This window comes from Acanthaster planci, linkage group LG13 (assembly GCF_054643075.1).
Source record: "Acanthaster planci isolate LZ-2023a linkage group LG13, COTS_SCS, whole genome shotgun sequence".
Taxonomy (NCBI): domain Eukaryota; kingdom Metazoa; phylum Echinodermata; class Asteroidea; order Valvatida; family Acanthasteridae; genus Acanthaster; species Acanthaster planci.
Genome location: NC_141789.1, coordinates 2,480,440 through 2,500,116, shown reverse-complemented (window position 1 = coordinate 2,500,116; position 19,677 = coordinate 2,480,440). Strand labels below are relative to the sequence as shown.

Below are 19,677 nucleotides of genomic sequence, written 5' to 3'. Positions count from 1 at the left end.
AGGGTTTGTCATAACGTTGCTCGGGTCTAACAGTCATGTATCGCACCGGAGGTTCTGCGGCTCAGGGAGCCTGAGGAGAGCTACACCATTGTGAAATGACACTCACTGATTAGCCCAAGAAGGTGATTTTTGACTGTTGAAGATATCCACAAGAGGCCGCGTTACTGGTTACTAGAGTACTGCTACATGTACAAGACCTGAGAGGTCATGCGTGTGACCCTGATCTAATTCCGTTGTCTCCAATTATCCCACCCAATAAAAATCATAACTTACAAGTTTCGGAGAAGCCCTGTTCCTCTGAATAGCTTCCGTGAGATCAACATGAGCTTGTTGTTGCTGAGATCCCTGTGGGAAACGGCAGGATAAAACCTATTAGAGCAATAATTTCTCATAAATTACAAATAACTGTTACAATTCGACTCATCTCTCAAGCCCTCTCCAACTGGGGCAAGAAATCTGACGACAATCACAGGACTCACAAGGCGAGTTGGTTCTTTCGTTTCTCACATCAGTGTCACTGTTTCATCAATAGCTGAGGCAAATTTACCTCGATGAGAAATAAATACATTTTTTTTATACGTGAAAAAGCTGTGACAATATCAGATTTCACCAGAAAGAAATAATCCTGATTCCTGAACTCAATAACAGGGAAATGGGGGTTAAATATTCCAGCTACATCAAGACGGTTGGCTATTCAACCAACCATAACCCATACTGCACTGGGCCAGCATTGGTACTGGTACAGTAGCACTCACATCAATGTTACTTTCAAAAGTGAATGCCTCCCTCCTCACTCCCCTCCCCCCCCCGCAAGATCTGATTAAGAAATTTTCAATAACTCCATATTTCACATTTGATTACTCGCGCACGACTAAGCTAAACCACGCCGCGCAAATCTGTGACTTCATTTTGCTGTTACTGGGCCAGGGGTCACTTTTGTCCTCTCTCCGTGCCTCCTTGGCATTCACACTATCGAGGGCACCGTAAATACATGCACGAACTGTTGATCTTCCAGCGGGGCGCATGAAAAGGTTTATTTTCCTTTTTTTGATGACGACCGGAGGGGGAAACTTACTGGGGCTGAGTTTAGCTGCGAGTCTGTTGGCATTGCGCTTGACTTTCAATGCACAGCCGATGTAAGAAAAATGTTAGTCTTACAGAGGGCTCACAGTCTGGCAGTGTAAACACCAAATATGTCAACTGTGGAGGAAACAGTCACTTACCAAGATCGAGAATTTACTCTCTTTACGGAATTTAGGAAGTGATAAAGGGAAGATGGTTTCAATTGAAAAGTACACCCTAGTTTTGTCATATAAGGCATTTTTCAAACCCCAGTTTTTTCCTAAGGGAATTGTTTTCTGGTCTCACTTTAGGGGAATCTTTGTATCAAATGCTGACCTGCATGCAGAAGCATAATTTCCTACCCGTAATAAAATTACCCCAGCTCCGGGAGGAGGATTTTAAGATTTGAAAACCCCCCCCCCAGCAAGAATGAAAAAAAATAAATGAATTCAATCAATGTTGCAAGTTTCAACCGACGTTGCAGATCCTGGACACAGTATCTGCATCTGCTGAATTATAATTGCTCAGCATAATATATGCATTTATTACAACTGAGGATCAGTCAGGACTGACACATATTAACAATGCACGACTTTTCACCGGCAACCGAGTTTTGCTTAAGCCAATATTTTTTGGTGCCCGGTGAAGAATCAATGCTCTGCACTCAATGATAGCAGCTCTGGGGCTTTAAACTAAGAATTCTGTCTGACTGCCAGATGCTACCGTTTGTCAGGAATCGTAGCTTATCATCAAGAGACAGCGCTATGTCACACTATCGCAAACCGGTACCAGACCCCTTGCGGTTTGTTTCTGATTGTGATCCATCACACAAGAACAGCTAGCAGTTCGTGCATGATGCAGCAGCAGCTCAGGTGTGGTAATGCTGTCTTTTTAGTGGACGAGTTTTAATCCATTTACAAACAGCAGCATCTTGCTAAAAGACTGTAACTCAGTGGGCAGGAAACAGGGGAATACCCCCACACATGGTGGCCCCTGTCAAGGACACCTCTTGCCCTAACCAGACTTTATCAATTTAAAACTCTCCCTTTCTTGAAAGACCTACAATAACCAGACAGGCATGGCTGAGCTAGATATTTCAATATCCATCCAAGGCACTGATTTGACTGGATTGCTGGGTGGTCTGGTGCCCTTTTCCTGGGTGATTTGTTTGTTTAAGTTGTAAAAGGGGGATTGAATCTCTCTATCTTCCTGTAGTTCTGAAGTCGGCAAATCTTTGTGCCATACAGATGATATTGACTTGGCAAAACAAACAACAGGGATGGCTGCTGGCCAATGGGGTGACTTATGAGAAATGGAAGGCCTCACCACAGACTGACAGCATGTTATTCTACCTCCATGATCTGACAAAATGAGTCCGAAGTATAAAAGTTTTCATTCACTTAACATTTGTTTTTTCGACACAAAGATTATTCCTCATTTTGACAGATCACTCAGTTTTGCCTCCTTTTAGAGTTCCTGGTGATTTCCACTTTAAAACATTTCTTCAAAGGCTAACAACTGAAAAGTACTTCTTGCAAATTGTGACTCATTTTGGAAGGCTGAGTCACGTGTGTGAAAAAAAAGATGACTCTTCAATGGATTAACGTTTAATGCGAAAGTGCGGTTTGGTTATGCTTTTGAAGAGGTCAAACAAGCCATTTGTGAGTTGAATTTGAATAAAATCTGGTGCACTGAGTTACCTGACTGCACATAAACTTAACGATTTGAATTCCCCAGACTAAAGACATTGTTGCTATACCTCGTGATTCGGGGCAAGCTTTCGCATAGCAACCACCATCTCTGGAATGAACTGGTTCCTTTGTGCCCTCCTTATCCATTCAGAACAGTGGACTGTTGCATGGCATCTCTTATGTAACTACCGGTAAGCAAAAGCTTGCCCCGAATCACGAGGTATAGCAACAGTGGTTAAATAGTAAGGAGAATTCAAGTTGTTATGTTCATGTGAATTTAAAGAACTCAGTGTACCAGGGTTAAAGTTAACTCGCAAAAGGCTTATTCCCCCCCCCTCATTTTTCCTAAATGCATGGTGGGTAAATCTGGGCTTGCCCTCAAGCTGAGATTTTACAATGCCACTGCCTAAGGCAGGAGGCCAGCCCTGGCCTGAGACCCTTGGGCCTTTGTGTTCTCAAAGCTGGGGATGGCAGATATGTCATGCCAGAAGTCCACCTGGGACTTCAACCCGCATTTTGGGTCTTCCTCCTATTTTTCCCCACTGGACACCGGCCACAACTCAGCTTTTCACACTTCACTCTGTCGGAAAAGGGAACAGCGGAAGAATACTTGAAATCTCCTTCCTCTTGAGCTGTCTTTGTTGACCGACTGCTTCCATTATTTGCCTGGACCGAAATTTATCACCTCGTTCAAATAAAAAAAGTTTAAAAAATCGGACGTGTACTGACTTCCAAAAAAGAGAGCTTGGTAGATGCGCCACATCAACCCTGACAGATTTTCCTACCAAACGAGAGAGAGAGAGAAGGTCCGTCACCGCTGTTTACTCATCCGTTTCTCTCGGGCTCGGAAATGCAACTGTCACTGGCGTGATTCGTGATTGAGAACGGGAAAGATGAGGTTAGCGTACATTTCCTGGGGCTTTGGGAAAATGCTCACAGCTCGTGGCTGCGACGTAAAAAGAAGAGGACAGCTGGCGATGAATTTGGACACGGGCAGACAGATTGGAAAGGTGGTAAGTCTTTCATGTGGAAAAGTTGTGTGCATAATCTAGGCTGATTCATTTTAGATTGTGACAACTGTCATGAAATTGGAACTTTTCTGCAAACAAAATAATCTGAAAATGCACGCTTTGGATTCAGTTTTTTGGGGGGGGGGGAAAATCAATTTCTCCACTGACTCAACAGAAGATGAAGAAAATATAATAAATGGATGGCCCTTGCCTAATCTTGTATTACTACATGTAATTGGAAACATTAGCTTTCCATCCGGAATGTTCGGGGCAGATATCGAGGAATCAATTTATTGACATGAGAATCGCTGCTTCCAGCAAACTCTGAGGAAGTCCACTAATTTCTCTGCCGTTGTGACATTTTCGCGCACCCTCTGAGAAGAAAGTGCAGTGCCGTTTCCTGTTCGACTGATGTGGCATGCAGAGATCTGACTTTGACTGTTCGTCAAGCCAAACCAGATGTTCAGCTACATGCCTTTATATAGATGTATATGGATGTCAAATAGAGGCGTGGCGATGACGACATTGGGGGGGAGGATATCCAGAAGAGAATCAACAGGTGAATGTGTGAGCCACTCTTGTTCAAAGAGGATCAAAGTGAAAAGATGTACCATGAACTGCGATTTGAAACTTGAGCAAATGCTTGACGGAAAAAGAATTGCCCAGCCATGCACCTTGTCACTTCAAGCGAACTGTGATCCTCCTACAGGTGCATATGGTGGAAGGGAGTCTCCTTCTCCATTGGCACGGAGAGAGAAAAAGAGAAAAAAAACAATATCGAGGAGAAATTTCTTCAGGAAGCCAATTTCTGAATTTTGAGCCTGTCATGATTGACAATTCACAAATCTCCCGGCACTGCAGACATGTTACATGTAGACATCCATTTCTCTCTTGTCGGATCTCAGACACCTCTGAGAAATTGAACATGAGTCCTGGACAAAACATGATCCAAAGTACACTGGTGCCCAACAGTTCATCCAATTAATCCTTCCCATAATCTCCCAACATGTGATGGCAAGGCTCTCCATTATCATCAGTGATCTGGAGTTAATGCTAATGGGGGGATAATTGGTGCTAATGGTTTCACGGTGGGCACTGACTACTGTTGAGCTTGCCCTGTGTTTGTGCTGTTAACAGTTAGATTTGCTTGGGGAGGTCAATGGTGGCAGCATGAGGAGGCACACTTGCAGACAGTAAAATGACTGTACTGGTGCATGTATAGTGGCCAGATCCCTCAGATGGGCTGGGCTGAGTTTGTATGCACTGGTTATGGCTACAGTCGAGAGCCGTGGATTCCACAGATGTGCATGTTGATTATATATTGCCAGCCATAGCCACAACTTTGGAGCAAGGCCTTAGTTTACATGAGATTGTTACACTTCAAATACTCTGCACGTTTGTGGAGTAGAATCAATTTTGGTGGGGGGGTGGTTATTAAATGCCTTGATCTCTAAGAAAACAGGATACCAATGTCCTCCAAGTTGGGTTTATATTTAAACCTCTGAAACTCACATCAAATTAAACCAGACAAACACGTAATTATCTTGTACATTCACTTCCTGTACTTATTTGGGCATTCTCGTTCCTTGCAGATGCACATGTACTTGGTCATGATCTCAAAATCGAGCGCTTTATTAACCAGACAAAATATGACAGAGGCCAGCACTGCTTCGGTCATTGCTTTTTCCTGAGAAAAGTGAAGTAGGGAAAGAAGTTAAGCTGATGGGAAAAGAACCTACTGCAAGTAAGACATATATGGAATCTTGTTTCAAAGAAATCCATCCAAAGTCAGATATTTTTCACATGTCTCCATATTTCACACAATGATATAACACCATCCACTCCAGAGTTACAACCTACACACCTATTCCTCTGACTGACACATGCTATGTTAACAGCATTTTACCCTAGACATAATGCAGAGGATTAATGCTCTTTTAATGCTAAGCTCCTTTTCCTGAGGTCTATAATCCCAAAACGCCCTGCTGTCTACCACCTACACCTTATGCTCCGGGAGATTAAAGGGGAAACCTTTTGCTCTCCTGAGGGGAGCCTATTCATCGGGGCAGAGGAGATCTGAGCTTTTGGGGTGGATTTAAGGAGTCACTTGAAACTGTGGGGATTAGGGCAATCAGATTATACCGGGGTATCACCATGCTCCTAAAAGCGTCCTTGAAGACATCTGTTGTACATGTACCAAAACTTACAAGAAACACACAGGATCAGAGTCAATGAGGTTCTGAGAACTCCACACCTCAACCAAACCGAGAGGTGTCACACGGAGGAAGAAAAAAGTGTTACGTTAGCCCACACTTCAACAGAACTTTGACAAGTGACAACTTTTTCTCTCTCTCAATACTTTGTAAGTGAAGGCTGTAACTCCCATTCAGAACTACCGCTAGTTTAGAGCAGGGCCTCACCATTTGATAGCGGAAGAGTCTGAGGCTGTGCCCAACTTAATTGGCTATGGCTGAAAATTACACGTAAGCCTATAAGGGATGCATCAAGCCACAGGCTTGTAGCTTTCATGGACGCATGTGTCAACTCTAGCCACAGCAAGGCACTTTGGAGACGGCCCGGGAACGGCTACCAGTAACTTGTTGTCCCTGTGACCTCTGACACGGGGGTCAACTCATTCAAATATCACCTCGCAAAGTAAAGGCAAGGCCATTCGGACTCCAAGGAAGGTAGAGCCAGCATCGGGTACAACAACTACAACAAGTTCAAGAACTGGGAGGGGGGGATGTCTGTCCTCGTCACATGTACATGTCTATGATGCGAGACGAGACTTCCAGCCTGGATGAAATTTTACTCCTGTTCCAGATCTGCCTTCTATTGTCCCCCCCCCCATGGTCCAACATACAAGTAGATGTAGAAGTTACCGGTACAACACTTGTAACTTTTAAGGTGGAAGCCAATGTGGGTGGAACACAACCAGACAAGAAAAAACGCCCACAACTTCAAGCTCTTACATTAAAAAAAAAAAAGGAGGGGTGTTGGGCATGAGTCATTCTCCCATCGCTACAAGTTACCACCAGTGGCAAATATTTACCAATCAACGAGGCGCTCAAGACAGCTGGACCTCATTTCTGACAATGGTCCTCCTGTCTGCAGACTGACAGGCTAGCGGATTCATTGTACAGGATTCTCAACAACAACTGAACAGAGATGTCACTTTGAGAGAATCAGATTAATAAAGCTATAGTACAGTTGACATCAGCCCCCCAGCTTCCAGAATTAGCATTAAGAACTACTGTATGCAAATCAGCAGAGCCTCTGACGAAAATCGCCCGTGCGTGACGGAGGTATCGGAACCTCAGCATGGGGGGGGGGCTCATCCTCCGATTTGGCACATGTCCAAACTCTGCAGTCTCTGTTACTCATGGATGTTCTGCCAATTTCTACAGCTTGACATATCACGGATTTGATGCGAATCTCTGTGCTGTACAGCCATGGTGAAGAAGTCACAAGGATGGTGTGCGGGACACAGTTCAATGAGATGATGTATGCTACAAATTATAAATACACGTAAGCTCCTGTCAAATCTACATGTAATAGCTTTTTTTTTTAAAAATCAAATTCAGTGCAGAATTTTAAAATAGTTTGAAAAAAAATTTCAAAGAAACATTTTCAACAGTCAAAGATTCTGAGGCATCACACGTATGCTCTAAACATTTATGAACCCAATCCTTTGTCAAGTCCTAAAGAAAATATGTTTTGAAGGCTGCTTCAGGAAAATAAATTTTTTTTGACGCCACAAACATACTTGCTGTCTTCTTGGCACAAAATGAATGACTTCCCATCGTCATTTTACAACGCTGCAGTTCCCTGGATCACCGACCGACTCTCGCCATGCAAAACCTAATCCACGCAAGCAGCCGTGCTTGCCACATTTATCTCCGGGATTCTCTCTTAAGGGGCAATGAAGTATGACCCGTGCAGTAATTGTCCAATCACTTGTCCTCAATTGACGCCCCTCCGATTCAATTTGGGGCAACGATACCGGAGAGAAGGGGCACTGCCTTACGATTGTTCCTATTCATGTTGTGTATGCGGGCACCCGCCCAGCTCTACTCAGGCATGTCTCGAGAAAGTGGCGGGAAACAGCCAATTAACCATGAACGCATGTTATGTGGGCTGTTAAACTTTTAAGCCTACATCAGTCCGATGTACACTGTACATGTACGTTCACTATACAGGGATGCATGTGCACACCCATTGCAGAAACTGGGACTGTTTTAAGAAATTCTGGTTGATATTAGTTCTGTGTGCTGAGAGGAAAAGTCTCTTCAATTAATTGGTTGACAGGAAAATTGAAATCCAGTGACACCAGCTCATATTCCCTGCCGTAGAATGTTTGCTGGTCGGTGCAATGCACGTAACTTTTTTCCAGGCTTTAGTTAAAGGTCTCGACAAACTTCTTTCCGATGCTGGAAATCTCAGCTTCCATTGCGATATCAACATTGCAAAGTTGCAGTGATTCCCACCACTGCCCAGCTTATTTTGCCAACGACAAAAGAGTGGATTTCCACTTGCGTGTCAAAGGGCAATTTCCGCAATGAAATCACTTCAAAGGAGCCCCAAATCCCACAGCTAGGTAAAATACAATTGCAAAAATCTTTCCGGTTTTGCAATAAGTCCCACAGGCCCACCCTTTCTGCTTATCCTTATCTAAAGGTCGAAATTCCAAGTGTTTTATTTATACAGGTATTATGACAAATTGCCTTCTGTGAAAGAAGCAGCCTTTTTTCAATGTGACTGTATAACCGGAAGCCTCAAATTTAGGATTTTCAATCACAGGGGGAGGCAGGTGAGGTGATGACTTGGAAGGAAACCACAAATTGACACCCCTGTAATTCCATCCCCTCCCTTCTCTTGGTGACCTCGGCCGTAACTGATCCGGATCAAAATGATGAGCAAGTTGGAATGTGCACAGTGACTCTGCGTCATGATCAAGTCCATCTGCGCAAAACAGCGGTAGTCTGTTTGGACATTTATCAAAGTTTTTTTTTAATACCATGCAGGTCAAACATCCTGTGAATCTGTCTTTCCAGGTTGTTTTTGTTTTTTGCGTATTTTTGGTTTTTTAAAATTTATTAGTTGATATTTGGCAAAAGCCATATGATGTGCAGTTTCTTTTCATTTTTGTTTCTTTTTTTGTCAAAATCCATGCAAGGTGACAGGTTGAGACAATGGTTCATGCCTAGCATCTACAACATGCCTCTGGACTTTAACAATGCCCCCCCCCAATTATTTGTGTCTGCATTAAGTAGCCCCTTCCCTCACTGGGATAGGGGAGGCTGATCCAAAAAGGGGAGGGGGGGGAGAAATTAACCAACTTCATCAACTATTCTTGCCTTGTTTCCTCTCGGAAAAGAGAATTTGGAAATTAAATTTAATTTCCAGGGAGCCCGGGGCGTTGATGGACATACAATTAAAATCGCTGTAAATGTTTTTCGACAACATTCATCCCTGATCCTGTGTGATTACCATCGCTGTTTCTCCAGCCAACTGGATTGATCCAAACTTCCTTGTGCACATTGACGTTTCATTGGACGATTAATTCCGAGCATTCTCCTCCATCTGAAGTACAGTCTGGAAGACGCTGAACCCCCCCCCCCCGACAACTTGAATTTATGCACTACTGAGGAACAAGAAAGATCTGGTTGCAATCTTGTTTCCATGGCGATTCGCAATTGATTTCAGGTCTACAATGACCTACACGTTTTCTTTGTCTATACTATTCTTTGAAAGCCTGTTTAGGATTTAGCCTGGTTCCGTGAGGATGACAAGAACAGGTGGATGGAGGACGAGAGGGGACCCAAATCTCTTGGTGATGTCTCCTGTCACTGGGTGGAGGAAGGGAATGCAATAACACAATCAAATGTTGGCAACTTCCAGCTGAATCTGGCCTTTGGTTGGTTTAATCTGTGGAGGTTGCCTTTCAACGTCACTGGCCACACCCTACTGGAGGCGAGTGCACAACCATGCAGTGCACACAACTGCTCCTCCTTTACCATCGTGGATCATCGTCAGATCTCTACTGGTGAAAAACAGCCGCAAAACAGCCGCATTCCCCCAGGACTACCACACATTTTTCGTGTGGGTAATTTCCCTCCGTGTACATGTACTTCTTTGTTTTTTAGTACCGCTGGCTCGTTGGAACTAATTTCCCCACCCAACGCATCCCTCGTCAAGCTTCTCCAGGCAGGAAAATTCCAATTCTTCACGGCCATACGAGGCAATCAATCAATCATATTTCCAAAAATTTGGGTGACCCACAAGAGTCTTGCCTTTAGCAGAAGTCCGCATCTCACCTGTTTCATTAATTGCTTTATTTCATAATATTACTGTGAAGCGCATCGAGATGTGCTATGTGATGCGCTATATAAGAAATGAGTTATTATTATTATTATTATCTCAAAACCGTCTTGGTTTCGACTTACGATACAAGCTTTCTTGAACATCAAATAGGAAAGACAACTCCAACATCCCAAGCACACATGGTTCTCGCTCTTATTCTGGCATTCACAAAACTCATTGAACAACTTTCAGTGACTGGCTTTGTGTTCTCTCTGAAGAACTTTTTAAATGTGTGGAATCGTGGGCGTACATCTGTGCTTTGGGAAAACAGCAGCCTGTTAACGTTTCCCAACAGTGCACGTTTCTGTTTGCAAAATGACAAAGGAGCTCGATTAGGTGTTCATACGCAGACATCAATACAATCGACCAGTGTGTAAAACTCTGAATAAACCAAAAAATGTCCAAAAGGGGGGGGGAGAAAGAAAGAAAGAAAGAAAAAAAAAAGAACTTCAGCAGAATGTTGCAAGTGGTGACATGGCAGCGGATGGCCGCAGGCTGTGGGTAATTCGCCATGTGTTGTTGTCTGGTGGGGGCTCGATAGAGATTGATTTGGATGGGTCCCTTTCTCCGAGCGAGCGGCGCTCGATGCTTAGGGGGAGTCTAGCCCTGGTATCCAGGCACGTAATTAATTTCCATTTGTGGTGCCCAATGCCAGAAGGGCCGTATTGATGACCGCCGCCCGAAGGTTGCGGAGATCCACGCCCGGAAGGGTTAGTTTCTTTTCTTCTACATCTCGACATTTCTGGTGAAAAAGCCACAATTGATGGAGACTGGCAAGGCCAGATCTGAGAAGTGAGCACCTTTAAATATGACTTTTTTTACAAAAGAAAAAGGCCTTCACCCTCACACTACCACAGGTATGGGTATGAATGAGGATAAAATGAACACCCTCAACCACTGCCCCACACCAAAATCTGCAAACTCTCCAAAAAAAACCACGACTGACCTTTTGATGACGCAGCAAGGTCCCCTGTAAGGAGAGGATGACCTCCATAATGTCATAATTTAGGGGGAAAATAAATCCAACCTGACAAAGCCAAGTCAATACATGTGTAGTACAAGTGCGGCCGGGTGTCTCAGTCATGGGCCTAATGGAAAAGCCATAACTTATGCGGGGACAATGACCCCTGAAATTGCCAGGCTGTTCACTGTTTGTGCATTTGGCCACTGGGCTGACTACTTCAACTGCAATCCGTGGGTACAAATTTGACACACCTGCTGGTACAAAAGACTCGCCCCTTGTGGGCCATGTTTGAACTGATTGCATTACACTACAGTTTGAAGCAATATGAGCGAGGCAAGTGCCGGCTGAAGTAGATTGCCAGGCGGTAACAGCCCTGTCGAGATCTTCGATAAGATGCTGGACCCAGCATGACATCCATACCTTGCTGACAGGGATCACTACGAGGAATCAAAGACTGAAGAGATAGAGGCATACCGGTAGGGTGCACGCCCTCCATGCTGTACGCATATTATGCTGAGTACATGACCATGTACTGTACGTGTGCTGGTACCATCCATATATGCACAAACAGGTGCATAGGTACTGGGACTTAGCAAGGGGGAAACGCCGGGTTAGGATGTGGAAGGGGGGGGGGGAATTGAGGGGGCCTACGGTTCCTTTGATCCACTCTTAAAATCAATCAGTGCCGTCTCCTATTTCAAGCTGGCCGTATTCTGGTGTAGTTTCCACCTACCTGTACGTCTCATTCCCTTCCCCCTCCCCCGGATACCGGGATACATGTGCGCACACACCGTGGGCAAGATTAAACTGGGACCCCCTTGGCTTGGAAAACTTCCTACCCGTGGGGAGCTTTCAGGCTATAAGCAGATCTCCGGCAAGGGCTGACAACCTCATTTCCAACTTTAAAAGAGGTTACACGAACCAGACACGGGCAGAATACAAACGGTGCTGGGACCTGATACATGTAGTTACGCGCATTCTGCGGACCCCGGCGATGCTGTTTTGGGTTTGAAGCTTGATCCGTGACCGCCGCTGGATGCCCCTATTAAGTCTCGGCAAGCATGGATGCCATTTTAGGCAATTATAAACTTGTCCCTCCAAAAGAGCAACCGATAATCACCGGTACTCCCCCAATGCGCCACGTCGGTTGTCTCCTTTTCGTTCGGACAAAATAAGTAATTAGATAATTGCAACCATGTGGGTTAGAATAGTCACAACAAAAATGGCGGCCTTCCCCTGCGACAATGGAAAAAAATCTACATTTTGTAATTTAAACACACCAAAAAACCTTACATTAACCATAAACCGTATGGCATGGAGCCTACTGAACTATCTGTACATGCACAATTGGGCACACTGGTTCCTTTGAGCAGTACAGCAACTTTCAAGCATCACTGAACCGGCTCTATTTTCTGCTGTCCTTGTTTTGTGAACAGTCACACAAACCATTTTATGAAAGATTCCTCTGACGCAAACGCATTGTAGAATAGCTGAATTAGGTTTCTCGAGGCTGGCTTGTACCTGAAGTGATAGAAAATGCAAGCGTACATGCAACTTTGACATCAGGAAGCATTCCTGGGAAAATCTGCAAACACCAAAAATGCCTGTGGCTTCTGGGAATCAGAAGCGTAAATGTTTGTCACAACGGCACCCAACTATGCTCACATGTCTGCCTTCATTCCAAAATACGTGTGTTAACCAACTCTAACGGCCATCTCTGCCTCTGGGTATTTCTGTTTTTAGTAACTTCTAATTATGTCTTAACCTAAGAATTCATCAGAATTAAATTGGTCCAGTTTCAGCTAAATGAAGCCACAGTTTAGAGGAACTACAACTGATTTGCAAATATTTGTTCAACGTGTGTGCACAGCCGGGTCTCCAGAGCTCTGGACGATACTTCTCATACAGCAGTTCTGAATGAATAAACCTGAAGGCGGTAGACGGGGTGTCTGCCCACACGAGAATGGCAAGTGTAGGGGTACGGTGCCCCACCCGAGGCTCCATCCAATGACATCAGGTGATCATGCATCAACCAATGAGAAGCTCTGCGACACCCAATCCCTACCAGTCACACTGAAACCACTCTCATCAACTTTATCCCACATCGACCCCCCTCCCAACACACACAAACACCATCTAGACAGTTAGGAAACTCTAGCCTTTACAATATTACCAAAGCAAGGTAGAGACAAGCCGGTCCTACTAATACCTACCCTCTGAAGGTTGAGGGTGTGTGAAGGTTACACTGCAGAACCACACCAATTTTGCAACCGCACCAAGATAATTCAATATCTCTGATTCGATTACTCAGTCCCTTTTTTTTTTTATTTGGAGACAGGGGAACAGGCAGACTGCGGTCTCCACTGGTGAGACTCTCCAGTGAAGGACAAGGGTTAATTATTTAATGGCAAAATGACACCAGATTCCTCTGCTGGATGTCTCCTCTTTCATCCTCGCTGTAATCAATGGAGATGCAAACAGATTACAGGTGTATGGAACCATCTTCATGGCATAATGGTAGACTTGGCTCAAATCGCCAAGTCAGAAACTTCAGGGTTGAGAAAATCAGGATTTACACGGGTAGCCTGGTCCATTGTGAGGCATAAACAAACAGGCAAAATTTAGATTTGGAATAAACCAAGGCCCCAAACTGTTGTGCATCCGAAAGTCTTGAACACGTTTGACTGTTGTGATTCCAGCTTTTCCCTTCTCACTGATGTGTGATCGCTGTGCGTAAGGACCCAATTAAGCTTTGACCCGCTGTTGTTTGGCGCAGACAAGAAACTTGCAACTCATCTTTGGAGGGGGGGGGAGAAGCAGGCTCCTTCACAAATTAACCACTCCGGAGACGTGACACGTCTGGCCGGTGACCAGTGCTGGGCGCCAGGCAGCAGCTGCACCCAGGCAAATGATTGGAAAGTGATCAGTGTAAATTTTCAACCGCTCAGAAATTCTCCATGCCAAGAATAAAAAGAAAAATAGATATGGCTGTCAGTGAAAATTGACTCTGAAGGTCCCCCAAAGCCCTCTAAAGGCCACTTGACGTGTGGCGTTCAGATTTTTTTTTATCCCTTCTCTGTTTTTGGAGTAAGCTGGTGGGACTGCCAGGCGACAGTGTATTTAACTCGGGGCAGTTGGGCCCTTGGTCTATGGTATACGCTACATCCAGCCTTGTCTCCCAACAAGGTAACACTGTAACCAGTTAGTCACCCGGAGGCTGCTGGCCCCTGCCGACCCACTGGGGTGCCTGGAATGTAAAGCGGTCCAGGCATCCAAGTCCCTACAATTGTTAACCCTAATTTGAGGTGACAACTTTAAAAAAATCTGAGGGCCCTGCTTGATGGAGTGTGTGTGTGTACACAGAATCCGGCCCAAGTAATTTTCTTTAACAGGGAGTTAGGTTGGAAAATACACACTCTTCCTCTTTTGATGGGGACAAGAACTTATGCAGCTTGGCACCCTAAGTGGCCGAGTGTTCCATGACAGGAACCATTTCCAAATAATGGGACTGAGTGTACATGTACAGAAGGAACCCATATAATATAAAAGCTACTTTTCTACTTGTCAGAGAAACAAAAGGTTCTTAGACGGTTTAGGGGTGAAAAATTGAAATTAAATCAGGCTGCACTGAATGATAAAAAAACAGATTTCACATTTAACGTTCAAAGGCTGTTGAGCATTGTGGTACATGTTGTATAAAGACAGAACTGGCATTTTGAATGCACTCTTCAAGATGGTTTCCTTTCTATTTCCCTAATTTACAAATGTAGGGGGGCAAGGCTTCTTTGATGGGTAGCCTAGTCAGGTGCCCGAGTTTCACTTCAATGGGGTTCCCCGCTACCCATGAAATGCACACCTACCAGTACTGTGGCTTGGGCAGGCTTGCCCAAGTGAGCGGCCACCAGGGACAAGAGAAAGCGATGCTGAGCCAACCAGGAAGTACCTGCTTATGTCTTTCCTGCTCTCCCCCCGTGGCTGGAGAAGATGGCAATGATTTCCGGAGTGAAACGGTGCACTTGCATAGTCTCGCAACTCCTCTGGGAGCCGAGGTGTATGCCTTCCATGATGTCCTCCGCTGTCCAACATATATCACAGGCAGCTGTTTGGCAACTCACCCTTCTCTGACTGAGGGTTCCCTCTTCTGGTTTCCCCATGTGGATGGACCTTACTTCCGACTTCGTCCCGACGGCAGATAATGTCTTTGGTATTTTTTTTCTTTTTTTAGTAAGTAATGATTTCTACGGCTGGGGACATGATTAGTTTCCAACATACACAGCATCAATACTTCAAAGCTTTCAATCTCCTCTTGACCCGCAGTTCTCTCATTTGTGGGTGCCTATCACCACCAGTTGGCGATACCTCAAGGCGATTAAAAATATAGGGCACTGTAACAGCAAAGCCACTTTCACTTAGGTTGAGTGGAGATACCTTTTTTACAAAACTCCGCACCACAATGAAATCCAACCTTGACCCCTTGACCTCAGAACCTCCACCAACCTTCCATTCCTGGGGGGGGGCAATTTAAGCAACGCTAAACTCCAGAGTAGAGTAGAGTAGTAGTCTCTGGAAACAACTCCTCATCAGGATCATATCAGGATATCGAGATAGATGCTATGGTACATGTACCAGTAAGATGGTCACTCGTTAACCTTCACTTTGGGCAGTTCAAAAATTACAAGGGAAGAAGTTATTGAAATTTCGCACAAAGAGCCAATCCAAGAGGGATCACTTTGTCCCCGACCTTATTTGACTGACCCAGAAACATGCTACAAATATCAGTCATCGACAATTGACCCCTCGGTCGGCTGATGACGGAACCAAAGCATAGTTCCTCTAGCATTACTCACTGTGCGAGCATGCAAAATGAGAGCCCGTCATGCCCGAAATGGTGCTCTCACAGACAAATTTCCCCTGTCATTCTTTTTTCCCCCGGACTTGCATCAGGACTATCGCTCTCCGATCCCGCGAGTGTTCTCTGATGTATCTGATGCTAGCAGATGATTGCTTTTTAAGGGTACACCAACGATGCGGCCGGCGCTGGAAAGATGGATAATGCCCCAACAACACTCACATAAAAGAAACGGTCTTTTCCCCCAAACAAGATCAAAGTAACGTGAATGACCAAACAAGATTAAAGTCACGTATACGACAGCATCAAAATGGAAAGTCTGCATTTTACATGTTGTGATTTTGGCAAAATCATGTTTGTAATTTCAACTCAAACACCGCCAAGCACTGGCTGGCTCACAGGCTCACATTCTGCACAAAACTTTTAAGCCAGCACACGACCCACCAGATCACATATTAAGTGTATGGTACATGTATGTACATGTAATATGCTACAATTTCTGCTCGGCTACGATTTTGCACACATATCTTCTGGCAATTGTCTCTCAAATTCATTGGGGGGGGCGTGCATGAACACTGAACAACTGGGCATTGGCCGTCGTCCATGTTCAAACCAAGCCTCTCCTCATAAGACTCACAAGAAACAAAAGCCTCCAAGTTACTGTATTAATGGCATTCATTAAAGGCCCCGTTATTATATCGGAGGGGGGGGAGTGAAGATCTTACGTGTGGTCTGGCCGGGAGCAGCGCCGCCAGATTGAAATCTCCCCGCTTATTTTTTTTATCAGAACCTTTATCTGGACGAGCTCCTGTTCTTGAAAGCTGAGGCCAAACCCTGTGGGCAGTGTGGCAGAAGCACACAGACCAGTACAAAAAAAAAAAAAAAAAGAAACCTGTGTGTATGTTGTACACGTACTAGGTACATGCATGATGGTGACGGTCCCGGTTCATGTACCTCGGAGTGTTTATGCTGAAGCCATATATTTGTGGGCCATCTACTGCGCTTGGTGCATACTAAGTGCTGTCTTGTTTGTCAGGTGCACTTTAAACACAAGACCATGCACAGGGCTAGGGAGACTAAGCTGCCAAGGTCAGAGACCCTGCTGTATTTCATAGATAGGAATCTGCTATTACTGTACTATATTAGAAATTACATGCATGTTTAAGGGTTTAATGCAGAGCTGCAGAAAGGGCATTTTTAATTTGTTTGGACATTGTTGAGATTTTAAATGTTTAAATTTTAAATGAAATTTTTTTTACTAGATTCAACAAGGAGCTAAAAACTAAGAGGGCCCATTATTATTTTCAGAAATTGTTTTCTTCGCGGGGAAAAAGCCCTGAATCTTAGCCTGCTATACATATATGTGTATCATAATTTCTAAAACTGAATGTACATGTAAAGCACAAACATAATTCTGAGTTAGGGAAATGTGAGGCCCCTTCGTTTTAAAAAATCAGCCAAACTCTTATGGAATTAGTTGAAAGTTTTTTCCAGATTTCTTATTTGTACATTTCTTTGACTTTCTTACATCTGTAAGCTTCAATACCGGTACACCTGATCTTGCCTTTCCCAAACACGCAGCTCTACCGAGGCTCATCGGCAAGATCTGATGGGCAACTGCACGGCCACCGGTTAAGCTAATCCTGTAAGCCCAATTCAAACCCCCACTGGTCATCGGTCAGGGAAACAAAATTGGATCACCTATTGTAACTGCTCCCAAAACCCTTCTCAAATCAATGAGCTATACAAATGCCGTGCACTCACTTGAAAGAGGACCCCCCCTGCATGTGACGGGGCCCACTCTATAGAAAAAGAAATAACTGTCATTACCCCTCGGAGAAAGAAAGGGGGGGGAGGTGTAATCATACAGGGGTATGGCATTATCAAACCAGATCCGGTTTCCCTGATCGGCCAGCCGTAGATCCGTCCATATTGATCCGGCCCTATTGGGTGTCCCGACTGATTGCAAAGGGCAAATGGGGGATTCGTTGCGCACGCTGGCTCTGTGGATCATTGATTAGTTTCTTTTTCTTCTCTTCTCTTCTGTCCTTCCCTTGCTAGCTGGGATGGGGGAAGGGGTGAGGAGCATCCCCTCCTTGCAGAAGAAAGAACCGGAAAAGGGCACAATCGGTACGACCTCTCCGGTCTAGCTGCGGCATCAGATGCTGATGTGTGCAACCTCCATTCGGGAAGGACAAAAGCAATTGCCAACACAGACCTTGGCAAGGGGAGGGCAGCAGGGTTGTTGGGACAAGTTGGAATGTCCTGCCTTTCTGACTTTTCTTCCTTTTTAATCAAAAGAACTACATGTGCGTTTTTTCTCTCGGGGGGGGGGGGGGGGGGGGGAGGAGATCCAAGAGATTTGAATGAAAAAGCTGGTAAGGATCAGTGGGCAAATCCCCAGAGCGGTGGCTAGGAAGCGACGGGGTGTGCCAGGGATACAAAAGCCCCCTTGACAGGCAGAGGTGAATGCATCCTTGATTGGTGAAGGTGCAAACAATGCAGGCATGTTTGGGTTGATGTCCTGGAATCCAGCGGTGAGTAAACAGTAGTAACTACAATTGGGAAGGACTCTTTGAAAAGGGAGTTCCGTCACTGTGTCATGAACCTGTCTGATGCCCTGCCAAGCAGGCCAAAAAAAAAAATGCTGTGGGAAGACAAACAGTGTAACCCCCCCCCCAAAAAAAAGCCAGTTCAAAATGTGAGGGAAATATGTAACATTCAAAACCTTGGTAAATTCAGAAGAAACAAATCCACCAGGATTGGATACATAGTGATGAAAGAGATACTGGGAGGATGTGAACCCTGGGTCCATGGAGGTCAATAAAAGGTGAAGAACATTCTGCACAGAAAACAAACTTCAGCACATCAGCTACAAAAAATTTCACCTCCATCCCAAACAAATAAACACGTGTCAATTACCGCAACTGATCGAACTTTTTTGAACGGGAAAGTTGACAGGTTTCCTTGACGGTCATTCAACTAAATCCGACTTAAAATCAGCTGAAGAGCACTGAGGTATGGAAGCTCGGGGTGCCACGACATTATGGTCTGTACACATTCAAATGCAAAAAACTCTGGCACATTTATTCCCCAAATCTGTTAAAATGCGGAGGACAAACTGGTGACACAAATGACCTACAAGAAGCGGCTGAGAATAAGGAGAAACAATGGATGCCTGCTGAAATCCGCTGAGTCTGGTATCCATGAATGTACCGTGGGGTGCATTTCACAAGGGCCCAGGCAGCTGGGCCCCCATTACCTGGCTGGTATCTGGGTAACCCAGGGCGCCCGCAGAGAGGAGGGAGCCGAGAGAGGGCTAGGGTATCTCCCCTTGTTATTGTTACCACCTCCTAGCAGGAGGCTTGCCCCAGAGGTGAACGACCTCAGACTCCACTACACCAGGCCGCCAGCGTCCCCCTCCCCCCCAATAAAAAAAAACCTGCCGAACAAACAGGCGAGGTTCTCGCTGAACATTCATGAGGTGCTGGTTTGTTTCTTTTTGTGCTGTCTCTGCCGGTACATGTACTCTGCTAGTTTCTTTTACCGAGAAACGGGCAGGCTTGAATGAAAACTGCCTGGCCTTTTGTCGGACCTGACCTTTTGTAACCGGGGCCTGGGTGAATTGGGGGTTCGAAGTAGGACATCATTAATTTGGGCCTTGGAGTTCTTTTTTCACCTGAGGAGGTTAGAGTATGAGGTCTTAGAGTCAATAATGTCTCTCTTGCTTGAAATAAC

General features: G+C 45.0%; 1 protein-coding gene across 1 annotated transcript in view; it reads right to left on the bottom strand.

The window, feature by feature from the left end:
- Positions 1-19,677, bottom strand: part of LOC110977078 (slit homolog 2 protein-like) — a 56,329-nt gene that overhangs the window by 3,201 nt on the left and 33,451 nt on the right. The window contains exon 5 of the mRNA XM_087145192.1: positions 274-345. Within this exon, the coding sequence (XP_087001318.1) occupies positions 274-345 (72 nt within the window). The remainder of the gene's footprint in view (positions 1-273; positions 346-19,677) is intronic.